We start from the raw sequence: 22,973 nt of genomic DNA, 5'->3' as shown, positions 1-22,973 counted from the left end.
GCCGAAGGTATCAGAGCATTCGGAATGTGCCGGCCCGAAGCCAACCTCACCTCCAGCTCGTCATCGCGACGTCCTGTACATGCTACCACCATCCCAAGTTAATTACACGCCGCCAAATGCAATTCAACTACCGAAAGCATACCATACAGTGGCGTTCTCAGCGAACAAGTCTGGCCAGATCGTGCCAACTTTCCCTCAGTCCACCAGCCAGAGATACGTGTTCTTCGCCAGCCATCTCGACGGAAGATCAACGCAGCGATAGAACATCTCTGCGAAGACTGCGACTGCCAGCAAGCCCACGACAAAGACGACGGCATTGGCACCAGCCGTGCTCATGCCTTTGCCACTCAACGCAAGCCAGAGCTTGATCCCCGCGGTCCAGAAGACAATGCATTGTGCGACAAAGATGCCTGGGGGAGGAGTCAGTTCTGATATTCTCTTCCAGATTAGATAAGCGTGACCTACTGAATGAGCGCTCACCAAGCCAGACAAGCGGCTTGAATGAGAGAAAGTATCGCACATTCTGGAATAGCTCGACCACCAACATCACCCCGCAAATGATGAACCAGTCGTCAAGCCTGGCGTATGGTCCGCTGGCCTCAAACGTCTGGGGCGAGTAGTTCTCCGAGAGGTCCAGATAAGGATGGAGAACAAGCATGCTGTTAACATACTGGGGTAGCACGGCCCATGTATATTTGAGCGCAATCCCTATTGCTGCAAACGCAAGTGCGACGACCCAGTACGGAACCCGCCAATCTCCTCGGATTTTGAGGCCCTTCAGCAGCTCAGCCTTGAGAGTTGTATTGATCGCGATGTCCGCGAAGATTAATCCAGTCGCGGAATACCAACCCCACGATGCCATCCAATAGGAGCCGACGGCGAAGAGACCTATCCCCTGAACATGCCATTTTGGACGGGTGTACGGCAGGATAACCATCAAGAAGTACACTGTAAACGACTGTTTGACATCAGCACTGCGCCTTGATTGTTGGACCTCAACCACTGACCTGGAAATAGATGATAGAAGACACCCACAGTGTGGCATTTGGCCAGAAGGTGTTCGCTGCCTGGGTGTAGAAGTCGGTAGTGATCCAAAACAGGTTAAACAATGAGTTGAGCGCTGCGACTGCATTATGTGCTACCGCAGGAGTCTTGATTATCTCATTCGGCAGTTCGGTCTTGAAGTTGTCAATATATCCAGTCCCGATCTGGGTGAAGATAAGGGTGGCCATGCCGGATCCCATGCAAATAATAACGACCATTCGAACTATGCGCCGGACCACAGTGGCGGCATAAGTCTGTCCGGTCGGATTCGCCAGGAAGGAATTGCATATTGTTCGCATGGACAGAATGATGATGAAGTTGTGTATCAGGTCTTTATTCCAGAACGGCACGCTGAATATTCTTCGCAGGAATGCTTGATACTCTGCTCCTTGGTTCAATTGGGATACCAGAGTCGGGATGAAAACTTCGAAGAATGTCCAGAAGAAACTCTCAAGGACAAGGATTCCTCGGAGGCCCGTCAGGTGCAGGTATTGGTTTGTCCTGTCTGCAGTAACGACGCCTTTAAGAGTCGCCATCGCTCCATGTTGTGGGCTCGGGCCGACCGCTTCTACAGATGGATCCTGAACCTCATACACAGCTGATTTGCGCTTCTTGTCTTCGCCGGTCGTCATTTTGGCTTATTGTCAGACTGCAAAGAACTTCTTTCAACCTGACAGTAAGTCCAGTGACATGTGTCACAGAAGGGTGCCTAGGAAGTCGTGGAGCAGTGAGCGCGAAGTCTACCACGTATGCGGGCGGAAATGACCTGGAAATGATTCCGACTTTTGCGAGTCGTTCAATGCGCGGTATGAAGTCTGGCTCAACGGCAACACATCTTACACACAGAACGATGCGGCATGAACCCGGACTTTGGTTGTAGTGGTTACAAAAACCGGCTGGCCACTGTTGCTGACGAAAGCTCGATAAAGCCTATCTTCACAAAATATGATGCAAAACCACGGCGATCATTCGAGTTTGGCATTCTGGAATGTTTGCGGCGTTTCTGCCCTCTGCCCGAAGAAATTGCTGATCGAAGATGCAGCAAGAGCTCGGATTGACTCCAGATCGCCATAGTTTGACTCGCTATTGCGGAGCTACCAAACACTTCAGCCCTGATCGATCCTAGGCGATAACGACTCCGAAGACGGAAGAAGTTTAAATTTTTGGGCCGGCAGCCTTGACTCATGACTACCCACCCCGGTGCGGTCAAAGTGGAACGTATTGAACTGCCATCTCTCCGGCTTTTTATAAGTGACTACGCTGCTAGTTGCACTTTAAGCTACTTGGATAGCTTAAAGGTGATGGGGATGAATATTCCGCTTGGAGCGAAACACCGAGGGTACAGATGTTACCTACACGAAAAGTGGCCTTCGGGATGGTCCTTGCAAAATTGTCATCAAACTTGGCTTCGCCCTCATCGGCATCTGCAATTCAACCACAACACACCCATTTGGGGAAGATCTGCATCGATATACACTTCGCATCGAACTAAAGCTAATGTCTAAAACAGAGTTCTGGCCGCCTTCGGTTGAAACCGAGATCTATCCTCTCCGCGCCACATGTTGCGCCATTAAGTGCCTAGCCTTTCACATTGCTCCTCTTGAAACCCGCACCGGAAATGTTGTCGGCCAAGTTTGCACCACATGTTCGTTCAGATTGGCTCTCAACTTGTGTCTCACTTGAGCCAGCCTTATCGCCGTCTCTGTGAAGGACTAGATTCGGCCGGAGTCAATAACCGTTGACAGACGATCATATCCAGACACGGCCGTGACTGGCTTTGTTGAACAGACGACGTCTGGCCGTCTCGATGCCAGCCCGTGTCAAGGTTGTCAATCTGACAAGGGGGCCCGATGACAGTTTGACAGTGTGGCCCCAGTCTCGATGATCTCGACACGTCTGGACGGCTTCACGTGCGGCTGCCCTCTGTCCGAGGAGTTGGCCTGGACGTGGGGCAATTTCAACGCTCATTATGTGAATATATTGACTCAGGACGGAAAGTATTGTGAAGCATCACTCACTGAGAAGTTAGCATCGTTCTCTGTACACCACCACACAGCACGACAGCACACCTTCGTTACAGCGCTTTCGCTCTTTCCAGGTTGCTGCTACGTTCATTTAGCAGTTCAACTCTTGACCTCCTTGCTGTTCACTTGGTCAACAGCGTGTACATCGATCTCACTGCCCAATTTGAGCTAGGATGCTCTCACTCTCTAAAGCAACACTTCCCACAATCCAGCAACATGCAGCCAGGAATGGCTCAGAGTCTTCCTCGGGGAAGCAATCCACCATCTACTCCATCACATCCAGCTTGGTTAGCAGCATACGAACTGGAACCACCAAGTTCTCGGATTGGGTCCTTGACTGGACGCCCATTGCTCTGGTCTTCACATACTTCGTGGTCACGACAGCGGGCTTCTGCCTTTGCAATCAAAGTACTATCGAAGTCTTCTACTTCTTCTACATGGCGGCAAACTTCTACATCGCAGCATGCTGTGTGATTGAGTCTTTCCTAGGCTTGACGCCGGTGCGAGATGCGCGCAAAGCAGCAATGGAGGTCGAAGCCACTGGTGGCAAATTCCCAAGTGATCTCAACGGCAAGGCAAAGGATCTTCCAGTCATCGATCTAGTGATCGTTGCCTACCTGCCAAATGAGAAGGACATCATTCGAAACCAGGTTCTTTACGCTTGCGAGGAGCTGGTTTACCCCAAGGAGAAGCTTCGAATCAACTTGGTCTACAACACGCCTAAGCCCATTGAGCCCCTGGAGAGCGAGCTTGCTCTGCTTCCAGAACAGTACAAGAATCTCAAGGTCATCAAGGTTCCTGGCTCCAAGTCCAAGGCCGACAACCTCAACTACTTCTTCAACCTGCGCTCTGACGCGGACGTCATTGGCATCTTCGATAGCGACCACTGTCCTCATCCCCACAACCCTCGGTGGGCTGCTGAGCGCTTTCTCGCAGACGAGACTGTAGACATTGTTCAGGGACGATGCATTGTCTACAACACCAACGAAAGCTTCTACGCCAAGATGATTGCCGTTGAGTTTGACAAGATCTACGCAATCTCTCACCCTGGCCGCAGCAGGATGTTCGGCTTTGGTCTATTCTGCGGCAGCAACGGCTACTGGAAAGCCCCCCTTCTCCGCGAGCACAAGATGCACGGCGACATGCTTACGGAGGACATTGACTCTGCTCTTCGTGCTTACGGCAAAGGAAAGAAGGCAGTCCACGACATGAATGTGACTTCATTTGAGATGGCGCCCAACAACTTCGCATCATTCTGGAAGCAGCGCCTCAGGTGGGCTCAGGGCTGGACTCAAGCCTCTTATAAGCACATGCCCCTTGCATGGACCAACCCACCAAACGGCAAGCGAGGCATTGATGAGAGATTCGGTATCGTTTCCCTACTTCTGGTCCGCGAAATCAGCTACTACCTCGTGACCCAACACACCTGTCTGTTGCTCAGCTTCATCATCACAGACTGGCCACGAAACCCAGCCGAGCTGGTCCGACTACTGTTCTTCCGCTACCCAATGGCCGAGTGGTTTCTTTTCGCAACAATCATCGCCCTGCTGTTCACGCTTTACTTCACGGAAAAGGTGCGGTCAGAATTTACCTCGTGGAAGTCCATGCTTGTCTTCTGTGTAATCTACGTGCCATATTTGATCCTAATGGCGACGATGGGTCTGTACGGGCATGCACGACAGATGATCAGGTATTCGAGCTGGAATCCTACTGCACGGAAGTAGTGCTGCAAAGAGCGTGGCTATTTCGTATTTCCTTGAACATGTCGATCGTTACAGCGAAAGCGTTTGCAGTTGGATACTCTGCAATAAGATAGAGATATAGGTTAGATACCACGATCGTTCTAGATGAGCAATGTGACGAGTTCTTAGACAATCGCTGCTTGCATGCTTTCCTAAGATACGACATCGTTCTCACACGCTCAAACAGGCGAACAACCTTCACATGCCATGTTTTGACGAGTGAAGCGCTGCATCTGTGTGTACCTGCGTTAAGCTGCATCAAATCATCTCCTCACCAGATCTTGGTACATGAATGCAATGCAGAAGTTACTGCAATGTGCCTTGCATTTGAGTATCGCTGCAAAACTATACTCCGTTATGTTCTTTGGACACGTAGCAAACTCATGTTCTGCACCGCTGTCATGAGCAGTGGCCGATTGTGCTGGCAAGTCTCACAGCCTCGTCCGTTCAACGCAAAAAGCCGACAACAGAAGCAAACATGAACTGAATGAAGACTCGGCCAAGTAGCTATCGTCACCATGACAACATCCCAAGACAGAGGCGGTGCCGAAAGCGTCGACACTGCCGCACGCCGTCGCCATGTGAGCGTGCCGCTGTTACCAGTCCCATGTCACCAGTTCCAGCGACAACGATTTACCAAACCAACAAACCAGTCCCGTCTTTTCGCAGATCCCAATCGTTCTTCACGATGTCAAGTTCGGTGCTCTAGAACAGAACGCCACATGGGATCCGTAAGAGTTCGGTAAGAACGGAACGTAGGTCCGTGGTTTGCCTGAGACATTTACTTGTATAGAAGTTTGGTAGGCTATGAACCTTAGAAATTTGAAACGCTGAAACGAGTTCGAGAAGATATTTGAGACAAGTGTGAGATCGAGAAGTGTGCGGTGCTGTCAGCTGAGGTGTTGCGGCTGACGTGGATGTGATTCTGGATTTTGGAGGGAGTTGTGTTAAGGGCGAGAATGTGCATCCTTCCGGACAAGTCCTTATTGTGAGGATTGGCTTATCTGCTGCTTCCATACTGCCTCACTCCCCCGTCTCCGATCCTGTTGCGTCGGCGCGACCTGGCGACGGCACCAATGGCGACGGTCATGAGAGGACTGAGGATTAAGAGCTTTCGGCGAAAACCAGATGTTGTTCTTCTGAAGCAGCTCGAGTAGAAGCAAAGCTTTCAAGCCTCTTCCTTCTTATAGGAAGCTACGAATAACCATGTTGCTCTTCCACTACGACTCTCGGCGGTCACAATCTGTAGAAGATGAGGTGCGACTTGAACAGCTATGCATACCAGTACCCCTAGGGTTTTCTTGGAAGGCAAATTGGAGCTCTATCATATATGCAACGCCAAAACTGCTTTAAATATAACATCCAGGTATGTCAAAGGGTGTTTGACATGTGCAGAGCAAGATCACCCTACTAGCGCGATGCCAAGACTCTGTGACTAAGCGAGAAGTGAATAAACTTCGCCTACGACGCCCAGCTACTCGAGCTCACCTTCCGATAATCCATCAAAGACAATGTCGAGTTCAACGAAACTACGCGCTGCCATTCTCATTGTATCGGAGACCGCATCTCAAGACCCTTCCTCTGATAAAGGCATACCCGCCCTTCAAAGCGTATTTGTCGAGAGTGGTGGAGATCAATGGTCAGCGGAGGAGACGAGTATCGTGACTGATGATGCTCTGGATATACAAAGGGCGATTACTGGATGGACTGATGGCGAGGATCCGGTGAATTTGGTTGTTACGAGTGGTGGAACTGGGTTTACGCAGAAGGATGTCACGCCTGAGGTAAGCTTGTTGTTCTCCCAGCTCTTCAATGATCTTCCATGAAGCACGTTCGTGTCAGTTTGGGGTTGTACATGGACATGGAGCATTGAAAAGTCGACATTTATTAATCGAATGTTTGCACTAGGCGGTAACACCCTTACTCCATAAGCACGCATCCGGACTTGTTCACACCATGCTTTCCACATCTTTGGCTGTCACGCCTTGTAAGTTCACGTCAGTCCAACGATACCATTGCTTTGCCAACGATACATTACAGTCGCCGCTATGGCTCGTCCAGTTGCGGGAGTCCGAAACAAGACCCTTATCTTAACTTTGCCTGGATCACCGAAGGGCGCCAAGGAGAACCTCGAAGCTGTCCTCAAACTTCTCCCACATGCTTGCCAGCAAGCTGCAGGAGCGGACTCGAGAGCTCTCCACGCTGGTGGTGTTAAGAAACTGGAGCAGGATGCGGGTGTCAACGGTTCGGTGAAATCTACACCTGGCCACCATCATCACGACCACTCGCACTCGCACTCGCATTCACACGGACACGGACATGGCCATCATCACGGACCAAAAGCACATACCAGACCAGAGGATCGACCGCTATCAAATGACCCAAACGCTGGTGCTTCGAGACGTTACCGTGAATCGCCCTATCCTATGCTATCTGTAGACGACGCGCTGCAAGAAATCGCACAGAACACTCCGTCACCGAGAGCGATCAAAGCAGCCGTAGATGAGAACCTTGTCGGATCTGTCCTGGCAGAAGACGTAACCGCCAAAGAATCTGTTCCAGCTTTCAGAGCCAGCATAGTCGACGGCTACGCAATCATCGCCTCAAAGCATGTCCTGGTGCCAAGCACAAAAGGCGTCTTCCCTGTGACTGCGATCTCCCACGCTCAAGCTGGTCCCGATGGCGAAATACCAGCTCTTCGAGGAGGCGAAGTAGCTCGCATCACGACTGGAGCACCTTTGCCGCCCGCCGCGACCGCTGTAGTCATGGTTGAAGACACTGTTCTGCGCAGCATGACCGATGATGGCAAGGAAGAAAAGGAGATCGAGATTTTGACGGATGAGATCGAACCTGGTGAGAATGTGCGGGAGGTAGGTAGTGATGTCAAGTCTGGAGATGTCATTATGAAGAAGGGAGAAGGTATCACTGCTATTGGCGGCGAATTTGGGCTGCTGGCGTCGGTGGGCACGCAAGAGGTATCTGTCTATCAGAAGCCTGTTGTTGGCGTTCTTAGCACTGGCGATGAGATTGTACCGCATGATCAGCCAAGGGACCTGAGGTTGGGCGAGGTGCGAGACACAAATCGGCCGACGCTTCTTACTGCGGTCAAAGGCTCTGGATTTGAGGCTATCGATCTTGGAATTGCGTCTGATAAGTAGGTTTTGATTTGCCTTGAGGAGGCTCCAATGCTAACTTGTCTGAAGGCCCGGCGCTCTCGAGCAGACTCTTCGAGACGCCATGCGCAAGGTAAACGTCATCATTACTACAGGTGGCGTCTCCATGGGCGAACTCGATCTCCTCAAGCCGACAATCGAGCGTTCGCTTGGCGGCACAATCCACTTCGGCCGGGTCAGCATGAAGCCAGGCAAGCCGACCACCTTCGCGACTGTTCCCTTTAAGTCGAACACAGGCTCTGATGAGAAGAAAGTGATCTTCTCACTGCCGGGAAATCCAGCTTCAGCAGTCGTCACATATCACCTCTTTGTACTGCCGAGTCTCCACAAGATGAGCGGTATAAGTCCCGTCGGGCTGCCGAAGGTGAAGGTCGTGCTGGGCCAGGACATCAAGCTGGACCCAAAGAGGAACGAGTACCATCGTGTCATGATTACTGCCTGCAACGACGGACAGCTATATGCAACGTCCACTGGATATCAGCGAAGTTCTCGAATCGGCAGTTTCAAAGGCGCCAATGCGTTGCTGTGTCTGCCGGCGAAGGAGGGATCTCTCAAGAAGGGCGAGAAGGTCGATGCGCTTCTGATGGGCAAGCTGGTAAGCGAGCTGGCGCCTCAGCTTTAGACGAATCGCAAATGGTCGACTGCAATGCTCAATCTTCGTCGTCATCTTCACCGCCATCGTCCTTGTCTTCGATGCCATTAGTCATGTCCAGATCGCCATCCTCATCCACCTCCACGCCAGCAGCAGCTCCACTCTTCGCCCTTTGGGCCCGTACAATCACTGCCCTCGCTCGTCGGATAGCTTCTTCTTCTGCCTTCTTGATGGTGCCGCTGACCCTCACAACCTGAATAACACACGCCTGATCTATAGGCTTGGGTAGTCTTGTCGTAAAAGACAAAGCCGCCCAAACCATTCGGTAGTGCGCACGTGCTACTCGCACGATGGCTGTTGATGTTGCTGGGCTTATGTATTTGACTATCACTTATCAGCAAAAGATTTTGCGGGCCATTATTGAGCACTACTGTCGATGTACCTTGAAGGCTTCCCGCCACCATTCCTGCTCCATAGTCGCCAAAAAGCTCAGAGACGCCATCTCGAATCAAGCGCGCGAGGAGTTTACCATCGAGTCGGTCTGAGCTGGGTCGCCGGAATTGGACTGTCCAGGGATTCTCCCCGTTTTTCTTCGAGGATGCAATTGATTTGTCTTCTGATGGGTAGAGGATGTCAAGTAGCAAGTAGCGGTGCTTGATTCGGACCATGTTGAACGCTTCTTGCTAGTGAAAGACAGCGAGGATGCGCCTGTCTCTCGTACTAGTCGACAATTTGATGCACCATTTTGCGGTTTATTGTTTGATTCGAGAGGAAGTGAGGTCGAAGACTGGAGGTGAGTATGCAGAGCGGAACGCTTCCGAAGGCGGTGGCAGAAAAGTTCTGGGAATTCTCAGTGACCTTGAATTCGAGCTTGCATTTTTCAAACACTTCCTGAACACACAGTCGCCCCCAAATGTCCGACTCACGATTCTCGGCACTCTCGAAAGATCCGCGATACCGACTTCCTAGTCGCAAAGAGGCGCGCACCGCGGTCGACCCTCGATTCAAGACTCTTTTCACCGACCAGGAATTTCGAAAGAAAGCCAGCGTCGACAGGTATGGCCGGAAGATCAAGCCTGAAGCTGGGAAGAAGGAATTGGAGAGATTGTACCAGCTAGACAAGAAGGACAAGACGAAGGGCAAAGCAAAAGATGGGAAGAAGACGGAGCGGGAAGTTGTAGGAAGTTCAGAGTCAGAAGAAGAGGATGAAGACGAAGATGAGGATGAAGAACTCGCAACAACACGGGACCCTGCGCGAGAGGGCTTCTCTGAGTCTGAGTCCTCTGAAGAAGAGACTTCAGAGGAGGAAGACAGCGAGAGCGACGATGAAGCCCTGCTCGCAGAAGATACCGCTGGCCAAGAACAGACTGAGTCGATACCAATGGGAGAAGTCTCACGACGGATAGCCTGCGTGAATCTGGACTGGGACAACATTCGTGCGGCGGATATCATGGCTGTGGCGCAGAGTTTTGCACCCAATGGCGGGAGGGTTGAAAACGTGACGATTTATCCAAGCGAGTTTGGACGAGAAAGGCTAGAGCGGGAAGAGATCGAGGGGCCACCACGTGAGATCTTTGCGAGTTCCTCGGGCAAGAAGAGAGACGAAGAAGAGGACGATGATGCCAGTAGCGATGACGATGAGAAGATCAAGGAGCGATTGCTGAAAGATCAGGCGAACGAGGGCGAGGAGTTCAACAGTGCAGCATTGAGGCAATACCAGCTTGAGAGACTGCGATACTATTATGCTGTCATGAAGTGCGACAGCAAGTCTACGGCAAAAGCCATCTACGACTCCATGGATGGCCGCGAGTACCTGACCACTTCCAACTTCTTCGACTTGCGATTTGTTCCCGACGACACATCCTTTGACGACGACAAGCCGCACGACGAGTGCAATTCTCTTCCCAATGGATACAAGCCAAATGACTTCCGCACCGAGGCGTTGACACATTCAAAAGTGCGACTGACATGGGACGATGACGATCCGTCTCGCAAGGAAGTGCAGAAGCGTGCTTTCTCTCGCGCGGAGATGGACGAGAATGATCTTCAAGCATACATCGGTTCGGATGACAGCGACGCAGACAGTGTTTCCTCGCGGAAGTCTACTGCCGAGGATCGGAAAGCAAAGAAGAAGGAAGCACAACGACAGAAAATGCGTGAAGCGTTGGGGCTTTTTGCAGAGCCAACCAAGGCCAAGAAGGGCCAAGACGAGGCGGTCGGTGATATGCAGATCACGTTCACGTCTGGCCTCAGTGGTGGGAAGGATGGCAAAGCCGTCTTCGAGAACGAGCCACAGGACGAAGAGAGCACACGCGCCAGGTACATTCGCAAGGAGAAAGAGCGCAAGCAGAAGCGGAAGGAAAAGCTCAAGACTCGTGACGGGCCGGCCGAAGAGGAGTCGGCCGACGAGCAACAGCAAGCGGGCGCCGATGATGGCGCTGATGATGACCCATTCAACGATCCGTTCTTCAACGACCCTGAACTTGCCAGCAAGCAGGAGAAGGCCGCAAAGAAGGCCGCTCGCAAAGCCAAGCAAGATGCGAGGGAAGCTCAAGACGCGGAGGCTGAGGCTCGTCGTGCCGAGCTTGAGCTACTCATGGCTGAGGAAGATGGCGAAGGCGTTCGACATTTTGACATGCGGGAACTTGAGAAGGCTCAGAAGGCAGCCAAACGCAATAAGAAGGGCAAGAAAGGCAAGAAGGCGGGGGCTGAGGCTGAGGAGAAGGATGACTTCCAAGTCGAAACACAAGATCCCCGTTTCAAGGATCTGTTTGAAAGCCATGAGTTTGCGATCGATCCTACAAGCAAGCTGTACAAAGGATCGGAAGCGATGAAGAAGGTTGTAGAAGAGGGCAGGAAGAGGAAGGCTGGCAAGCTTGAGGAGGAGGGCGATGGAGTGCCTGTTGAGGCAGGTGCGAGGAGAGAGAAGAAGAGCAAGAAGGAGGGCAAGACCGAAGATGGAGAAGACGTGAAGAATCTCGTGGCAAGGCTGAAGAGCAAGGATAAGAAAAAGAAGGCTGTGCGGTGATTGCAGAGAACTTGTGCTACTAAGACGGCGTCAGACCTCCCTCTATCCTCCCCGTTATGGTCAAAGTGGAACGTATAGAACTGCTATCTTTCCGACTTTGTACAAGCGACTGCGCTGCTAATTGCACTTTAAGCTGCCTAGATGGCTTCGGAGTAATAGGGATTAACAATCCACTTTGAGCGGATCACCGAGGACAGACTCGAGGCGGACGGTGGAGCACTCCATCTAGACCAAAAACCGATCTCTCAATAACCCATCAGACGTCGAAGTTGGACAAGCCTCTTTTCCCTCGAGCTGCCTCATTTGGTTTGGCGTCACTTCCTTCGTCCACCTACTTTTGTGCGCCGCCTCGCCAGCCACATGCATAACCTTTGGCCGACACAGAAATCCGGCCTGCAATGAGCAGCTGTCCAGTTCTCTCCAGTACACCGACTCGGGTCGGTAAAGAGCAAGCATGCGACTGCTCAACAAACAGACGTTCGAAATCGAGTCCTTCCTGGATGACGAGGTGCCGCCGTACATCATCCTCTCGCATCGATGGAGCGGCGCGGAAACCTCCATGCAAGAGTTTGCCCTTCAAAGACGTCTCAGTCGTGATCAGTGGTCACCAGGCACAGCGAAAGTGCTCACCTTCTGCGAACACATCCGGTCTTATGAAGAACAGTACGTGTGGGTAGACACTTGCTGCATCGATAAGTCCAGCAGCGCAGAGCTACAGGAGGCTATCAACTCGATGTTCAAATGGTATCACCAGGCCGAGCAGTGCGTTGTCTACATGCACGACGTGGACGTCACGGCCGGGGATCCGGGAGATAAACACTCGAGGTTAGAGGCCCAATTGAAACGAAGCCAGTGGTTTTCTCGAGGCTGGACACTCCAGGAACTTCTTGCTCCGCGAAAGATCGTCTTCGTGGATTTTAGGTGGACACAAATGGGGTCTCGAGAAGATTTTAAAGTCATTCTTCACCAAATCACACGCATCAATCCTTCCTACCACGGTGACCCAGCAAAAATACATTTGGCACCAGTCGCCGAGCGAATGTCATGGCTAAGCCTGAGGAAGACTTCGAGGGTGGAAGACATGGCATATTGCATGCTGGGAGTTTTTGATGTCAACATGACTATGCTGTACGGAGAAGGGTCGAAGGCTTTCATCCGACTGCAGAAAGAGATCATCCAGAACATCGACGACGAGTCGATCTTTGTCTGGCAGCCAGTGCAAAACGCAGCCGACGAAAAGTCTTGTATCCCCGTGTTGGCTCCAGAGGCAGCCTGCTTCTCCGTGTGCCGAGAAGTCACTATTACCAAGAGCGTCTATCTCAATCGCGACCCCTACCGGTGGACAAACAAAGGCCTTGAGTTTCAACTCTACGAGCAGAGACGAATGCAGTTCTCCGGATATGATCTCCTCGTCATATTGAATTGCATGATCGATGGCAGACGTGCTGCGTTCAACATCCGCAGGACAACTGTGGAGCTTGCAAAAGCCTCCAATGTGTACCAAAGGTTAGCAACACCAGATCTGCTCACGCTTGGGGAACAGTCGTATTCTTATCCGCCGACTGCCGACGACGCCTATCATCGCCAAGTCCATCAGTTGGCTCTCAACTCGTTAAGTCACTTCAATCAGGATCCATTCAGAATGCAACGGTCGGGCGCAGTTATGAACTTCGAGGGCGAAACCACTCTGTTCAAGGTGTTCATCCAATGAGGCAGACATTGCTCTCGAAGTGACTATGCCTTCCTCTCCCAATGCACCAATCGTCGTCCACTACACCCTTCTCAACATCGCCCTTCTCTGACACCCCAGGCTCCACTTCCCCCAAGAAATAACCAGTCACACGCACAAGAGCCACCAAAAACCCAAGAAAAACCATCGCCAGCACCGCGGCCGCTAACGAGACAACCACCCACTTGATCCTAAGCAGCACTCGCAAATCAACACGACCAGTCGTCGTCACTTGCACAAAGCACTCAACGATACTATCCCTCTGACAAGGCCACGCCAAAGCCCCTTCCCGCCCCATGAGTTCCACCGTCGCGGCGCAAGTATTGGGCAGCACGCCGATGGCCGTGTGCGAGAGGGCCTCGGCGATCGAGTAGCCGATGTAGCCGGCGAGGTAGCAGGGCCAGAAACCTTTGCGGTGGCCTGGGTAGGTGACTTTGAGGTGGGCGAGGAGGGCTATGATGGCGAAGCCGGCGAGGGCGCCTATGATGGCTCCACCGACACGGTAGGACTCGGCGAGTTCTAGCAGATGGGTTTTGGCGGATTCGTCCATGGTGGGTGGGGGGAGTTGTTGGAGGGAGGGGGATGCTTTGTGCGAGAAGGGAGTGTGGTGTTGGATATTTTGATGGCTGCGACTATTAGACTAAGAATGTGTCTATCGAGATTCGAGGCCTAGGCTTCCACTCATGAAGTGGTCGGTATCAACCAGTCCTTCCACTCAGGCTGGAGAAAAAGGTAAGCTGGAAGCCAGGCAGCGACATAACCAGGCCAAGTGACGTTCATGAAGCATCGCAGCTATAACTTTCAGACGGGTCTGTATATGCAACTGGAGAGAGAATGTTTTCATGCTGGTAGCAGAGAAATAGAGGACGTCGCCGATACCAAAACCCAAACTCTGAACGATAACGAAAGCCTCGCTATAGCGCAAGTGCAGGCTAGCTGCACCAGATTCTGCCTAATCGATATTCAGACCACATCGATTTTGACAACGTAGTAGCATATTACAAAGAAGGCCGTAAGAACACTCTAAATCCAATAAAAAAGTCATACATACCGTCGGTGTTCTGCTCAAAGTGGAACATTCATCCCCTACTCCCAAGCCGTCCAAGCCGCTTGGAGTGCAATTAGCAATGCAGTCGCTTGTGAGAATTTGGAGAGATAGTTGTGCCACTTTGACCGGAATGAGGAGGGTATAATAGAGTCTTGCACAACGAGCAGGAATTCCTAATTTCCATGCATCTGTGGCCGAATGTGAGACTGTTGGCTTGAGGAAGTCGTCTTGACAGCACCGGTCCTTGACGCAGCCATCAGGTTGACAGACCAGGCTGAAGTTATCACACACGAAGCGAAGCCTTTTGCTATGGTACAGGCAGATGGTAAGACTCCGAGCCAACTCCCACCTGAATAATATTTTTAACCTTACCGAGAGACAAACACCATCCTCAAACCATGCCCACAAAACACTCCACCCCACCCAACCCATCACACCGCCCACACCCATCCAAACACTGCATACTAAAACACCTCCACCCGTCCCCATCCCCCTCCCCATCCGCACCCTCCCCCCGTCGAAACCTCCAAATCCCCACACTCTGCCTCACAACCCCCTCGCCCATCCCCTCAACATCAAAATTCACAAAAACATCCGCATACCTCCCCTCCTCCCCGCGCTTCGTCCGCGGCCGACCAACGCCCGCGTACACGTACGCGTCGCCGTAGACCTCGGTGTACATCAGCGGGCGCGCGATGCGGTAGTGCGGGTATTGGGCGACGAGGGCGGAGAAGGTGGCGAGGGTGTCCGGCCAGCTTGTGGGTGCGCGTCCGCCCCAGGGATAGCGGATGGAGCCGATGAATTCGGGGTCGATGGTGGGGTTGGTGGTGTGCGGGGTGAAGTGGCGGGTGTTGATTGCGGAGATTATTTCGAGGACGAGGGATTCGACGGTGCGGGCGATGGAGGGGGATTTGGTGGCGGCGAGGTGGGTTGGGTTTTGTTTTTGGGTGAGGGGTTTGAGGAGTGGTTTGGTTCTGCAGCAGCCTGGGGCGCTGTGGGAGCGTTTTGAGAGCATTGTTTGGGGGACTAGTTGGTGCACTCGATGGCCTATGTTGGGAGACGTTCTTGAAATTGTTATTGCATGGTATCCGCGATCGACTCACAACGCTGATTGTCGCCTTTTGGGAGCGGCAAGTGAGGTGAGGTCCCGCTGGTACTTAGGGCTGAAACTCAAAGTCAGCTCTCGCATGTGCTCGCGTGATTACGGTAGCACGGGAACTGGGATCGAGATTCGAGACGAATAAGCGAATTCGGGGACTCGAACTGTATGTCTTGGCATGATGGATGTTGGAAAGGTGAGAAAGATGAGAAGATGGGCCGTACCAATCTGAAGTTATTGATTCGTTATGGCACAAAGTGCTCGCTCTCTCCGCATCTCAGCCAACGACAGAACGCCTCTCGTTGTGTGAATGCTTCTGTGAGATGACGCTTCTGCGAGACAGGGAGCAATTTCCTTGAGTCTTCCATTGTCGGCTGCTTTTCCGCCATCGAATGCATCTCTCCCTTGCAGCACTGCCTTCCCAAGTTTATGATCCTCAGATCCATAACATCATATCATCCGCGAGTCCTGTAGAAGGTCCGAGAGGTTCCAAGCTTTATCGATGCCAGTGTGACGTGGGATATTTGGGGGAAACTGCTGGGTACCTCTCAAGTCCGGTTTGTGATCTCCAGTGAATACCCGCATATCCCCAGCAGAATCCATGTGTCCATGCCCATCATGACTGCATCAGGAAGCTAGTCTGCTTTCATTTGGGGGGATCATTCCTTCATACCGACCTCTCCTCTCAAGTCTCATCCATGCTCTCCGGATCTTGGGCCGTCTCAGATGCAGCAGCAACCTTAGTATCCTGATCTATCCCCAAATCCATCGCACCATCCGAGGCACCATTCGTCGCTTGCGCCTCTTTGCTTCCCACATGTCTATCGAGAGTCGACTGTCCATTACCTGCAGCCGGATTGTTGGCCTCCTTGGCCAGTTTCTGCTTATGTTGCTTGTAGGACACCGTTCTTGGCACGACGTCGGACAGAAATTCGAGGTTCTCGACTCGGGCGACGGCATTCGCTAAGAGGAGAATGTCAGTTCATCCCCGAGATATCAATGGCGATACGAGGTACGCTTTCCAGCTCGGCGGCATGGAAGGTAGCAATATCCTGGGGATAGTCGTCACTTACCGACATCTCGGTACTGGATATTGCGCCTCGGCTTTTGCGTGTGCTCCGTCTTCACCTGGGTGTAGGACTGCTCGACTAGATGCTGTAGGAACATCTCCGTCGCGACTGTGATACAAAAGGCAGCATTGTTGCTGCAGTTGCCGGTATCCGGGTCCACATTGATGATCTTCTTCACACGGGCGACTAAGCGGGCTGTTAGCAGAGGAATGGTGGGCATGATGGTATGCTGTAGACTCACGGGGAAGAGAGACAGTTCCAGTGACCTCTTGAGAGGGCGCGATCGGGGTGTTGTTGTATGGCATTTTGATCTTTCTCCGCGGGAGGGGTGATGTACAGAGGTCTGGGTAGAGGCTCCGACGGCGGGGATGGTTGTCGAGTTCGTGGGAGAAAGTGGGCAGAAGTGAGGTGTAGAGTGAGGTGTTTGGTGAGGTGGGAGCCACGCGACGCGCCGCATCAACTTCCGAACAAACCCCGAGCCTTTCACATGTCAGCTCTCCACTATTGACGCCTCAGAACAACGAATCCCTCACCTCACTCCTCGCAGTAGACCAATGGGAACGGCGGTCTACACAGCAACTGACTACAACGACATGCGATGAACCGCCGCATCAGCCAAATCTCCATCCAGTCGCCCTCTATTACCCGCCGCAGCAGCTATGCCACCTCCGTCTCCTCCGCAACCAGACAGCAACCACCCCCGAACCCATTGAACCGCCGTCCCTCCGCCCTCTCCACCGCCGAAGCTGGCAATGCCACGCCTCCCATAAACCCCGCCGACCAGATAGTCGCAGAGGAGATTGCTGAGATCAAGCGGTATGAGGACTTCACCACAATCGACTGGGTCCAAGATGCAGCGCGCGAACAGCAAAGACGTAAAGCGCGGCGGCAGGAACGGGCGGGGTTCTTTGATGCAGAGGGAAGGCTAGGGTGGAGGAGGAAGCTTTGGGAGGCGTATGATGCTGGGCAGGGGTGGATTGTGGTCAGCTTGATTGGAGCGGCGATTGGGTTGAATGCTGCGTTTCTGAACATCGTGACGGAGTGGTTGAGTGATATCAAGCTGGGATACTGCACGACGGCGTTCTATCTGAATGAGAGCTTCTGCTGCTGGGGCGCCGAGGATGGCTGTGAGGAGTGGCATGAGTGGAGTGGATTCGGTCCAGTGAACTACTTCCTCTATATCGTCTTCAGCACGATGTTTGCATTTACCAGTGCGAGGCTGGTCAAGAGCTTTGCACCGTATGCGGCGGGCAGTGGAATCAGCGAGATCAAGTGCATTATTGCGGGATTCGTTATGAAGGGCTTCCTGGGATTCTGGACGCTTCTGATCAAGAGCATTGGGTTGCCGTTGGCTATTGCATCTGGACTGAGCGTGGGAAAGGAAGGACCAAGCGTGCACTATGCAGTGTGTACTGGCAATGTCATCAGTCGATTATTCCACAAATACCGGCGAAATGCAGCAAAAACAAGAGAGATTCTATCAGCATGTGCTGCTGCTGGCGTGGCAGTTGCTTTTGGGTCACCTATTGGAGGCGTGCTGTTCAGTCTTGAAGAGATGAGCAACTACTTTCCCCTCAAGACGATGTGGAGATCCTACTTCTGCGCTCTGGTGGCCACCGCTGTTCTCGCTGGAATGAATCCTTTCCGCACCGGCCAACTGGTCATGTTTACCGTACGCTACGATCGCAGCTGGCACTTCTTCGAGATCCCCTTCTACATCCTCATCGGCACTTTTGGTGGTCTGTACGGTGCATTCGTCATGAAGTGGAACCTCCGGTACAATGCGTTTCGAAAGCGATTCCTCACGAAATATGCGATCCTGGAGGCCACTCTACTCGCGCTCGGGACTGCGATTGTGTGCTATCCTAATATGTTCCTTCGTATCGACATGACCGAGAGCATGGAGATCTTGTTCTTGGAATGCGAAGGCGGACACGACTACGACGAGCTCTGTGATGTTCAGAACCGCTGGCATATGGTCCTCTCACTTGCCCTGGCGACCGTCCTTCGAATCTTTCTCGTCATCATATCATACGGCTGCAAGGTCCCGGCTGGCATTTTCGTCCCATCAATGGCCATCGGTGCATCTTTCGGCCGCATGGTCGGTATTCTGGTCCAGGCATTGCATGAGTCTTTCCCCAACGCTGCTTATTTCTCTGCTTGCGAGCCCGACGTACCCTGCATCACGCCTGGAACCTACGCTTTCCTGGGTGCTGGAGCTGCCTTGTCTGGAATCATGCACCTTACTGTCTCCGTTGTGGTTATCATGTTCGAACTGACTGGCGCTCTAACATACATTCTGCCCACCATGATCGTCGTGGGTGTGACGAAAGGCGTCTCTGAAATGTTCGGCAAGGGCGGTATCGCAGACCGCATGATCTGGTTCAACGGTTTTCCCTTTCTCGACAATAAAGAAGAGCATACATTCGGCGTGCCTGTATCACAGACGATGACAACGGATCCGACTGTGCTTCCTGCCTCTGGCCTCACCATCTCCCAAGTAGAGCGCGCGCTCGTCTCGACCAAATACCAAGGTTTCCCAATCGTCGAAGACATGGAGACGAGGATACTGATTGGCTACATTGGTCGGACGGAATTTCGATATGCGATCGATCGCGCAAGACGAGAGTCGCCTGTATCACCCAACGCCAGATGCTTTTTCTCCCCACAAGAAGGACCTCGAACTGCTGCTACACCATCAGCAGCCGCTCCAGCCGTTTCCTTCGACGACATGGATGCCACCGCAGGAGCGATGAGTGTAGACTTCTCTAAATTCGTCGATCCAACACCACTAGCCGTCCACCCTCGACTTCCCCTCGAGACCGTAATGGAGCTCTTCAAAAAGCTCGGTCCACGAGTCATTCTAGTGGAGCACCGAGGGCGCTTGATGGGCCTCGTCACAGTCAAAGATTGCCTCAAATATCAATTCAGTGTCGAAGCGCACGAGAACCCACGAGATGAGGAAGGGCAAAAGGCTGGACAGGAGAGACTGTGGGAAGTGCTCAAGCGCGCTGGCAGCTGGGTCGGATCAAGAGTTGGGAGGGTCAGTGGTGGGAGGTTGAGACTTGGCGATGGGCATTCGCAGTTGAGCACGCCGCCGAGCAGTGCTGGGTTGGATCCGAGTTCGACGGGCTTGGATGAGGAGGGGCGAGGACCTGCTGCTGGGGGTGTGGAGTTGAGGGATCGGAGGGAGATGGTCTCGTAGCGATGAGTTTGTATTATGGTATACAGTACGCAATGAATCTAATGTACGATCAAGGCTGTGAACTATGTTCCCAGGGTAACGTCCTTGCTCGTTCACGTGAGCGCAACTTTGGTTGGCTGACTTCGCGCTTCAAAGTTCCACCTCGCCCGTTCACCAACCTGGTACTTCCCTCACCACCGTCACTTGTTCTCGTCACCAGCTTGTCTTAGACTTGCAGTGCAGTCTCACGACGACCATCGCTATGCGTCCTGCTGCCAACCTCAACACGCGCGCAGAAATTGGATCTACGCGGTTAGATCCCGTCCCGAACGGCTGAGAGACACCACAACCATGCCACGAAAACTACCATGGCTCGACGGAGCGTCAAAGAAAGAGACGAGGAAATCAACACCAGCCCCTCGCGCACCCAAAAAGCGCTCTTCCTCCACCGACCGCCTCGTCAACTCCGACCTCGAAGACCTCGACCCAGCTCCACGCAATGAACGCCCCAAGAAGCGCCGCCAACGCGAACCCTCCAGCTCTCCTCCGCCCATGATCGCGCCTGAGATTTCTTACATGCGCGAAGGCCTCACAGCGGACGACATCTACGTCATGGTTGAAGACGAGTTCTACAGCACTGCGCAACTCTTCACAGCTCCCCTCCACCGCGCGGCATACGATAGGCTTAAGCGGCTGCATCGGTCCCGCGGGGCGGAGGCGCTGGCGAATATCGAGAGGGGAACGGATCAGAACACGAAGGTGGGGACGGCGCTGAGGAGGAAGATGGAGGCGAAGGAGAGGAGGGGGAAGGCCGTTGAGGAAGAGAGCGATGATGACGATGAGTATATGGCTGTGCCTGAGTTAGCAGGCTTGATGACGAGTAGTCAGATGATTGGGGAGAGGAGGGTCGAGGGAGTTGCGAAGGCGAGGAGTAATACGAGGGCTGCCGCGGGGTTTCTGCAGAGTCCGCATAAGGGCAGCAAGACGAAGGATGTGTTTGCGAACAAGAATTTGGCTTCTGCGGAAGAGGATGAGAGTACGGATGAGGATGATTTGGATGCGGGTACGACGAAGTCTCGTGCGTATGAGGATATGGATACCTCTCTTGACGAGCCGCGTCTTTCGATCGAGAAGCCGCAAGAAGCGAAGAGCAAGACTCATGGCTTCTTCAAGCAGTTCGCCAACAAACCTGATCCACCGGCTGCAAGACCGGCAGAGCCAAGCAAGAAGTCCGATCCTCCACGACACGACAACACCTCCCCGAGTCGAGAGTCTTCGTCCACACCAGCCGTCAACGGCGGTCCCCGCCGAGGTGGAGGAGGCAAAGGGTCGCGTATGGCGGAGATGCTCGCGAAGCGCAAGCAGCAGTCGACGCAAGTCTCCGACCCTCCTCTGGTCGCCGTGCAAGAGACTCCTGTGAAGACGAAGACGAAGACGAAAAAGCCAGAGCCGGCATCGACCCCAAGACCCAAGGGCAACTCCCTGACGAGCTCCAGCATAAAGGCGGAGGAGAGCAAGAGCCCAGACTACCTTACGCAACGCAAGATCAAACGTGAGAAGAAAGAAGCCGAAGAGAAGAGTAGAAAGACCCAGAGAGACGACATCCCGACGTTTCTCTTCTGATGAAGAATTAGAGAGATGTGCTGCTTTCGAGCAGGGCTACATACCCATGATTGCAGGTACCTTTTCTTTCCATCACCCTTTCTCCAGTCTCTCAACCACTCTTTCCCTTTCTCTACCACTTCTCCAACATGGGCCTAATATCAATCTCATTCGTAAAGCACCTCTTACTCTGCGTGTGCAGATTCCAGTATGCCTCCGCAATGGCATCAGCCTCAATCTTGGCCTCTGGCGGCTGGTCCTTCAACCACTCCTTCGTCCTCGGAATATCAATCACACCATCAATAATCGCATGCGCAACATGCACGCCCTGCGGCGCGAACTCCTTCGCAATCGACGTCGATAGCGCACGCATGGCGAACTTAGCGGACGCGAAGCCCGCTCGGAGGGCATTCGCCTTGACGGAAGCTGTGGCACCAGTGAAGATGAGCGTCGGTGGGTACTTCGCGCCCTTATCCTCAGCGTGCTTGAGGAGAAGAGGCAAGCTCTTCTGCGAGAAGATAAAAGCCCCCTTCACAGCCACCTCATGCCCCGCAGTGAACTCCTCCACCGTCTGCTCCAAAATCCCCTTCCGCACAAACTTGCCGCCCGCATTGAACACCGCCGCGGCAGCAGGTGCGCCCGGGAACTCCTTTTCAATTTGGGAAAATGCGTTCTTGAGAGACTCTTCGCTGGAGACGTCGGTGCTGATTCCCACGGCTTTCCCGCCGGAGGAGTTGATTTCTTTGGCGAGGGACTCGTAGTTTTCGGGGTTGCGGGCGAGGAGGATGACCGGGTAGGACTTTGCGAAGCGGCGGGCGACGGAGGCGCCTGTGCCGGGGCCTACGCCTGCGACGATGGTGATGGGGGTGGGCATTGTTGTGGTTGTGAAGTGGGAGGTAAGTTGGTGGAGGCGAAGGGACGACAGCTTGGATAGAGAAAATGAGGTGGTGGTTGTGGTGTTGGTGAGGAGATGGTAGGAAGCTCACGAGGAGACTTGCCTTTATGAATACTAACGGTGGAGCTTTGTTCTAGGTGCTTTTGAGCACGCAAGACGTGTGTTTGGGTGGTTGCTTAGCAATGCAGAAGAGCTTTGGAGTGAGGGACGAGATGACGAGAGCTCTGGTGATGGCGTCAGAGCTCTGGCAATCACTAATCGAGAGCCGGGGTGCTGCTATAGCTGCTTGGCCCTACTTTTGTTCGAGTGGTGCTTGGAATAAGGGAGCGTGGACGGCGGAGGGGATGACAGTGAATGCCGTGAGCGCTCAGTATATGGGTTGATACTTTCGATCTGAGGAGCAGCGACTTCTTAAAGTCCTTCATCTTCGCAGGATGGAACCCTGTCCCGGAAAGCGGCAGACAGGACCGACCGTCTGCCACATGGAGGATGAAACTCATGAGGACCTGCAGCTGGCAGTATAGGGCTGTTGATGCGCGTACACGACGACGAATCCGGGACGAAAGAAGGAGTTGACAAACTTCCATCCACCGGATCATAGCGCCTAATCATTCTTCCGCATCCGGCAAGCCTTGTAGCGGACACGACGGTCTCGGCAGCCTTCTGTGGCTCGATTTGAATTTCCCTGTCACATGAGGGAGACAGACCTTGCCAGTATGAGCCAACGTTTAAGGAACGACTAC

General features: G+C 53.0%; 12 protein-coding genes across 12 annotated transcripts; 6 read left to right on the top strand and 6 right to left on the bottom strand.

Moving 5' to 3' along the window:
* Positions 1 to 195: 195 nt before the first annotated feature.
* On the bottom strand, positions 196 to 1,580 carry M409DRAFT_67542 (uncharacterized protein; the record flags this gene model as incomplete). The annotated part of the gene is made up of 3 exons (XM_033817457.1): positions 196 to 410; positions 466 to 958; positions 1,008 to 1,580. 3 exons carry the CDS (start codon positions 1,578 to 1,580, stop codon positions 196 to 198), a joined length of 1,281 nt encoding a protein of 426 aa, XP_033665689.1.
* A 1,925-nt stretch (positions 1,581 to 3,505) lies between these two features.
* Positions 3,506 to 4,792, top strand: M409DRAFT_67541 (glycosyltransferase family 2 protein; the record flags this gene model as incomplete). The annotated part of the gene is made up of 1 exon (XM_033817456.1): positions 3,506 to 4,792. The coding sequence occupies one exon, from the start codon at positions 3,506 to 3,508 to the stop codon at positions 4,790 to 4,792; it is 1,287 nt and encodes a 428-aa protein (XP_033665688.1).
* Positions 4,793 to 6,321: 1,529 nt separating this feature from the next.
* Positions 6,322 to 8,605, top strand: M409DRAFT_24703 (uncharacterized protein; the record flags this gene model as incomplete). The annotated part of the gene is made up of 4 exons (XM_033807352.1): positions 6,322 to 6,594; positions 6,719 to 6,797; positions 6,851 to 7,964; positions 8,014 to 8,605. 4 exons carry the CDS (start codon positions 6,322 to 6,324, stop codon positions 8,603 to 8,605), a joined length of 2,058 nt encoding a protein of 685 aa, XP_033665687.1.
* Positions 8,606 to 8,633: 28 nt separating this feature from the next.
* M409DRAFT_67539 (uncharacterized protein) lies at positions 8,634 to 9,243 on the bottom strand (the record flags this gene model as incomplete). Its single annotated transcript, XM_033817455.1, has 2 exons — positions 8,634 to 8,959; positions 9,018 to 9,243. 2 exons carry the CDS (start codon positions 9,241 to 9,243, stop codon positions 8,634 to 8,636), a joined length of 552 nt encoding a protein of 183 aa, XP_033665686.1.
* Positions 9,244 to 9,488: 245 nt separating this feature from the next.
* Positions 9,489 to 11,603, top strand: M409DRAFT_24701 (uncharacterized protein; the record flags this gene model as incomplete). Its single annotated transcript, XM_033807351.1, has 1 exon — positions 9,489 to 11,603. One exon carries the CDS (start codon positions 9,489 to 9,491, stop codon positions 11,601 to 11,603), a length of 2,115 nt encoding a protein of 704 aa, XP_033665685.1.
* A 454-nt stretch (positions 11,604 to 12,057) lies between these two features.
* M409DRAFT_67537 (uncharacterized protein) lies at positions 12,058 to 13,007 on the top strand (the record flags this gene model as incomplete). The annotated part of the gene is made up of 2 exons (XM_033817454.1): positions 12,058 to 12,955; positions 12,994 to 13,007. The coding sequence occupies 2 exons, from the start codon at positions 12,058 to 12,060 to the stop codon at positions 13,005 to 13,007; spliced, it is 912 nt and encodes a 303-aa protein (XP_033665684.1).
* Positions 13,008 to 13,497: 490 nt separating this feature from the next.
* Positions 13,498 to 13,882, bottom strand: M409DRAFT_24699 (uncharacterized protein; the record flags this gene model as incomplete). The annotated part of the gene is made up of 2 exons (XM_033807350.1): positions 13,498 to 13,523; positions 13,588 to 13,882. The coding sequence occupies 2 exons, from the start codon at positions 13,880 to 13,882 to the stop codon at positions 13,498 to 13,500; spliced, it is 321 nt and encodes a 106-aa protein (XP_033665683.1).
* Positions 13,883 to 14,771: 889 nt separating this feature from the next.
* Positions 14,772 to 15,395, bottom strand: M409DRAFT_56171 (uncharacterized protein; the record flags this gene model as incomplete). Its single annotated transcript, XM_033813210.1, has 1 exon — positions 14,772 to 15,395. The coding sequence occupies one exon, from the start codon at positions 15,393 to 15,395 to the stop codon at positions 14,772 to 14,774; it is 624 nt and encodes a 207-aa protein (XP_033665682.1).
* A 632-nt stretch (positions 15,396 to 16,027) lies between these two features.
* Positions 16,028 to 16,854, bottom strand: M409DRAFT_67536 (uncharacterized protein; the record flags this gene model as incomplete). The annotated part of the gene is made up of 4 exons (XM_033817453.1): positions 16,028 to 16,101; positions 16,254 to 16,442; positions 16,553 to 16,735; positions 16,791 to 16,854. The coding sequence occupies 4 exons, from the start codon at positions 16,852 to 16,854 to the stop codon at positions 16,028 to 16,030; spliced, it is 510 nt and encodes a 169-aa protein (XP_033665681.1).
* Positions 16,855 to 17,147: 293 nt separating this feature from the next.
* M409DRAFT_67535 (uncharacterized protein) lies at positions 17,148 to 19,754 on the top strand (the record flags this gene model as incomplete). Its single annotated transcript, XM_033817452.1, has 1 exon — positions 17,148 to 19,754. The coding sequence occupies one exon, from the start codon at positions 17,148 to 17,150 to the stop codon at positions 19,752 to 19,754; it is 2,607 nt and encodes an 868-aa protein (XP_033665680.1).
* Positions 19,755 to 20,084: 330 nt separating this feature from the next.
* Positions 20,085 to 21,356, top strand: M409DRAFT_24695 (uncharacterized protein; the record flags this gene model as incomplete). The annotated part of the gene is made up of 1 exon (XM_033807349.1): positions 20,085 to 21,356. One exon carries the CDS (start codon positions 20,085 to 20,087, stop codon positions 21,354 to 21,356), a length of 1,272 nt encoding a protein of 423 aa, XP_033665679.1.
* Positions 21,357 to 21,468: 112 nt separating this feature from the next.
* On the bottom strand, positions 21,469 to 22,209 carry M409DRAFT_67534 (uncharacterized protein; the record flags this gene model as incomplete). The annotated part of the gene is made up of 1 exon (XM_033817451.1): positions 21,469 to 22,209. One exon carries the CDS (start codon positions 22,207 to 22,209, stop codon positions 21,469 to 21,471), a length of 741 nt encoding a protein of 246 aa, XP_033665678.1.
* Between the last annotated feature and the right edge of the window lie 764 nt (positions 22,210 to 22,973).

The sequence above is a fragment of the Zasmidium cellare genome (genome assembly GCF_010093935.1).
Source record: "Zasmidium cellare ATCC 36951 unplaced genomic scaffold M409scaffold_24, whole genome shotgun sequence".
Taxonomy (NCBI): Eukaryota; Fungi; Ascomycota; class Dothideomycetes; order Mycosphaerellales; family Mycosphaerellaceae; genus Zasmidium; species Zasmidium cellare.
This window is presented reverse-complemented; position numbering and strand designations above follow the sequence as displayed.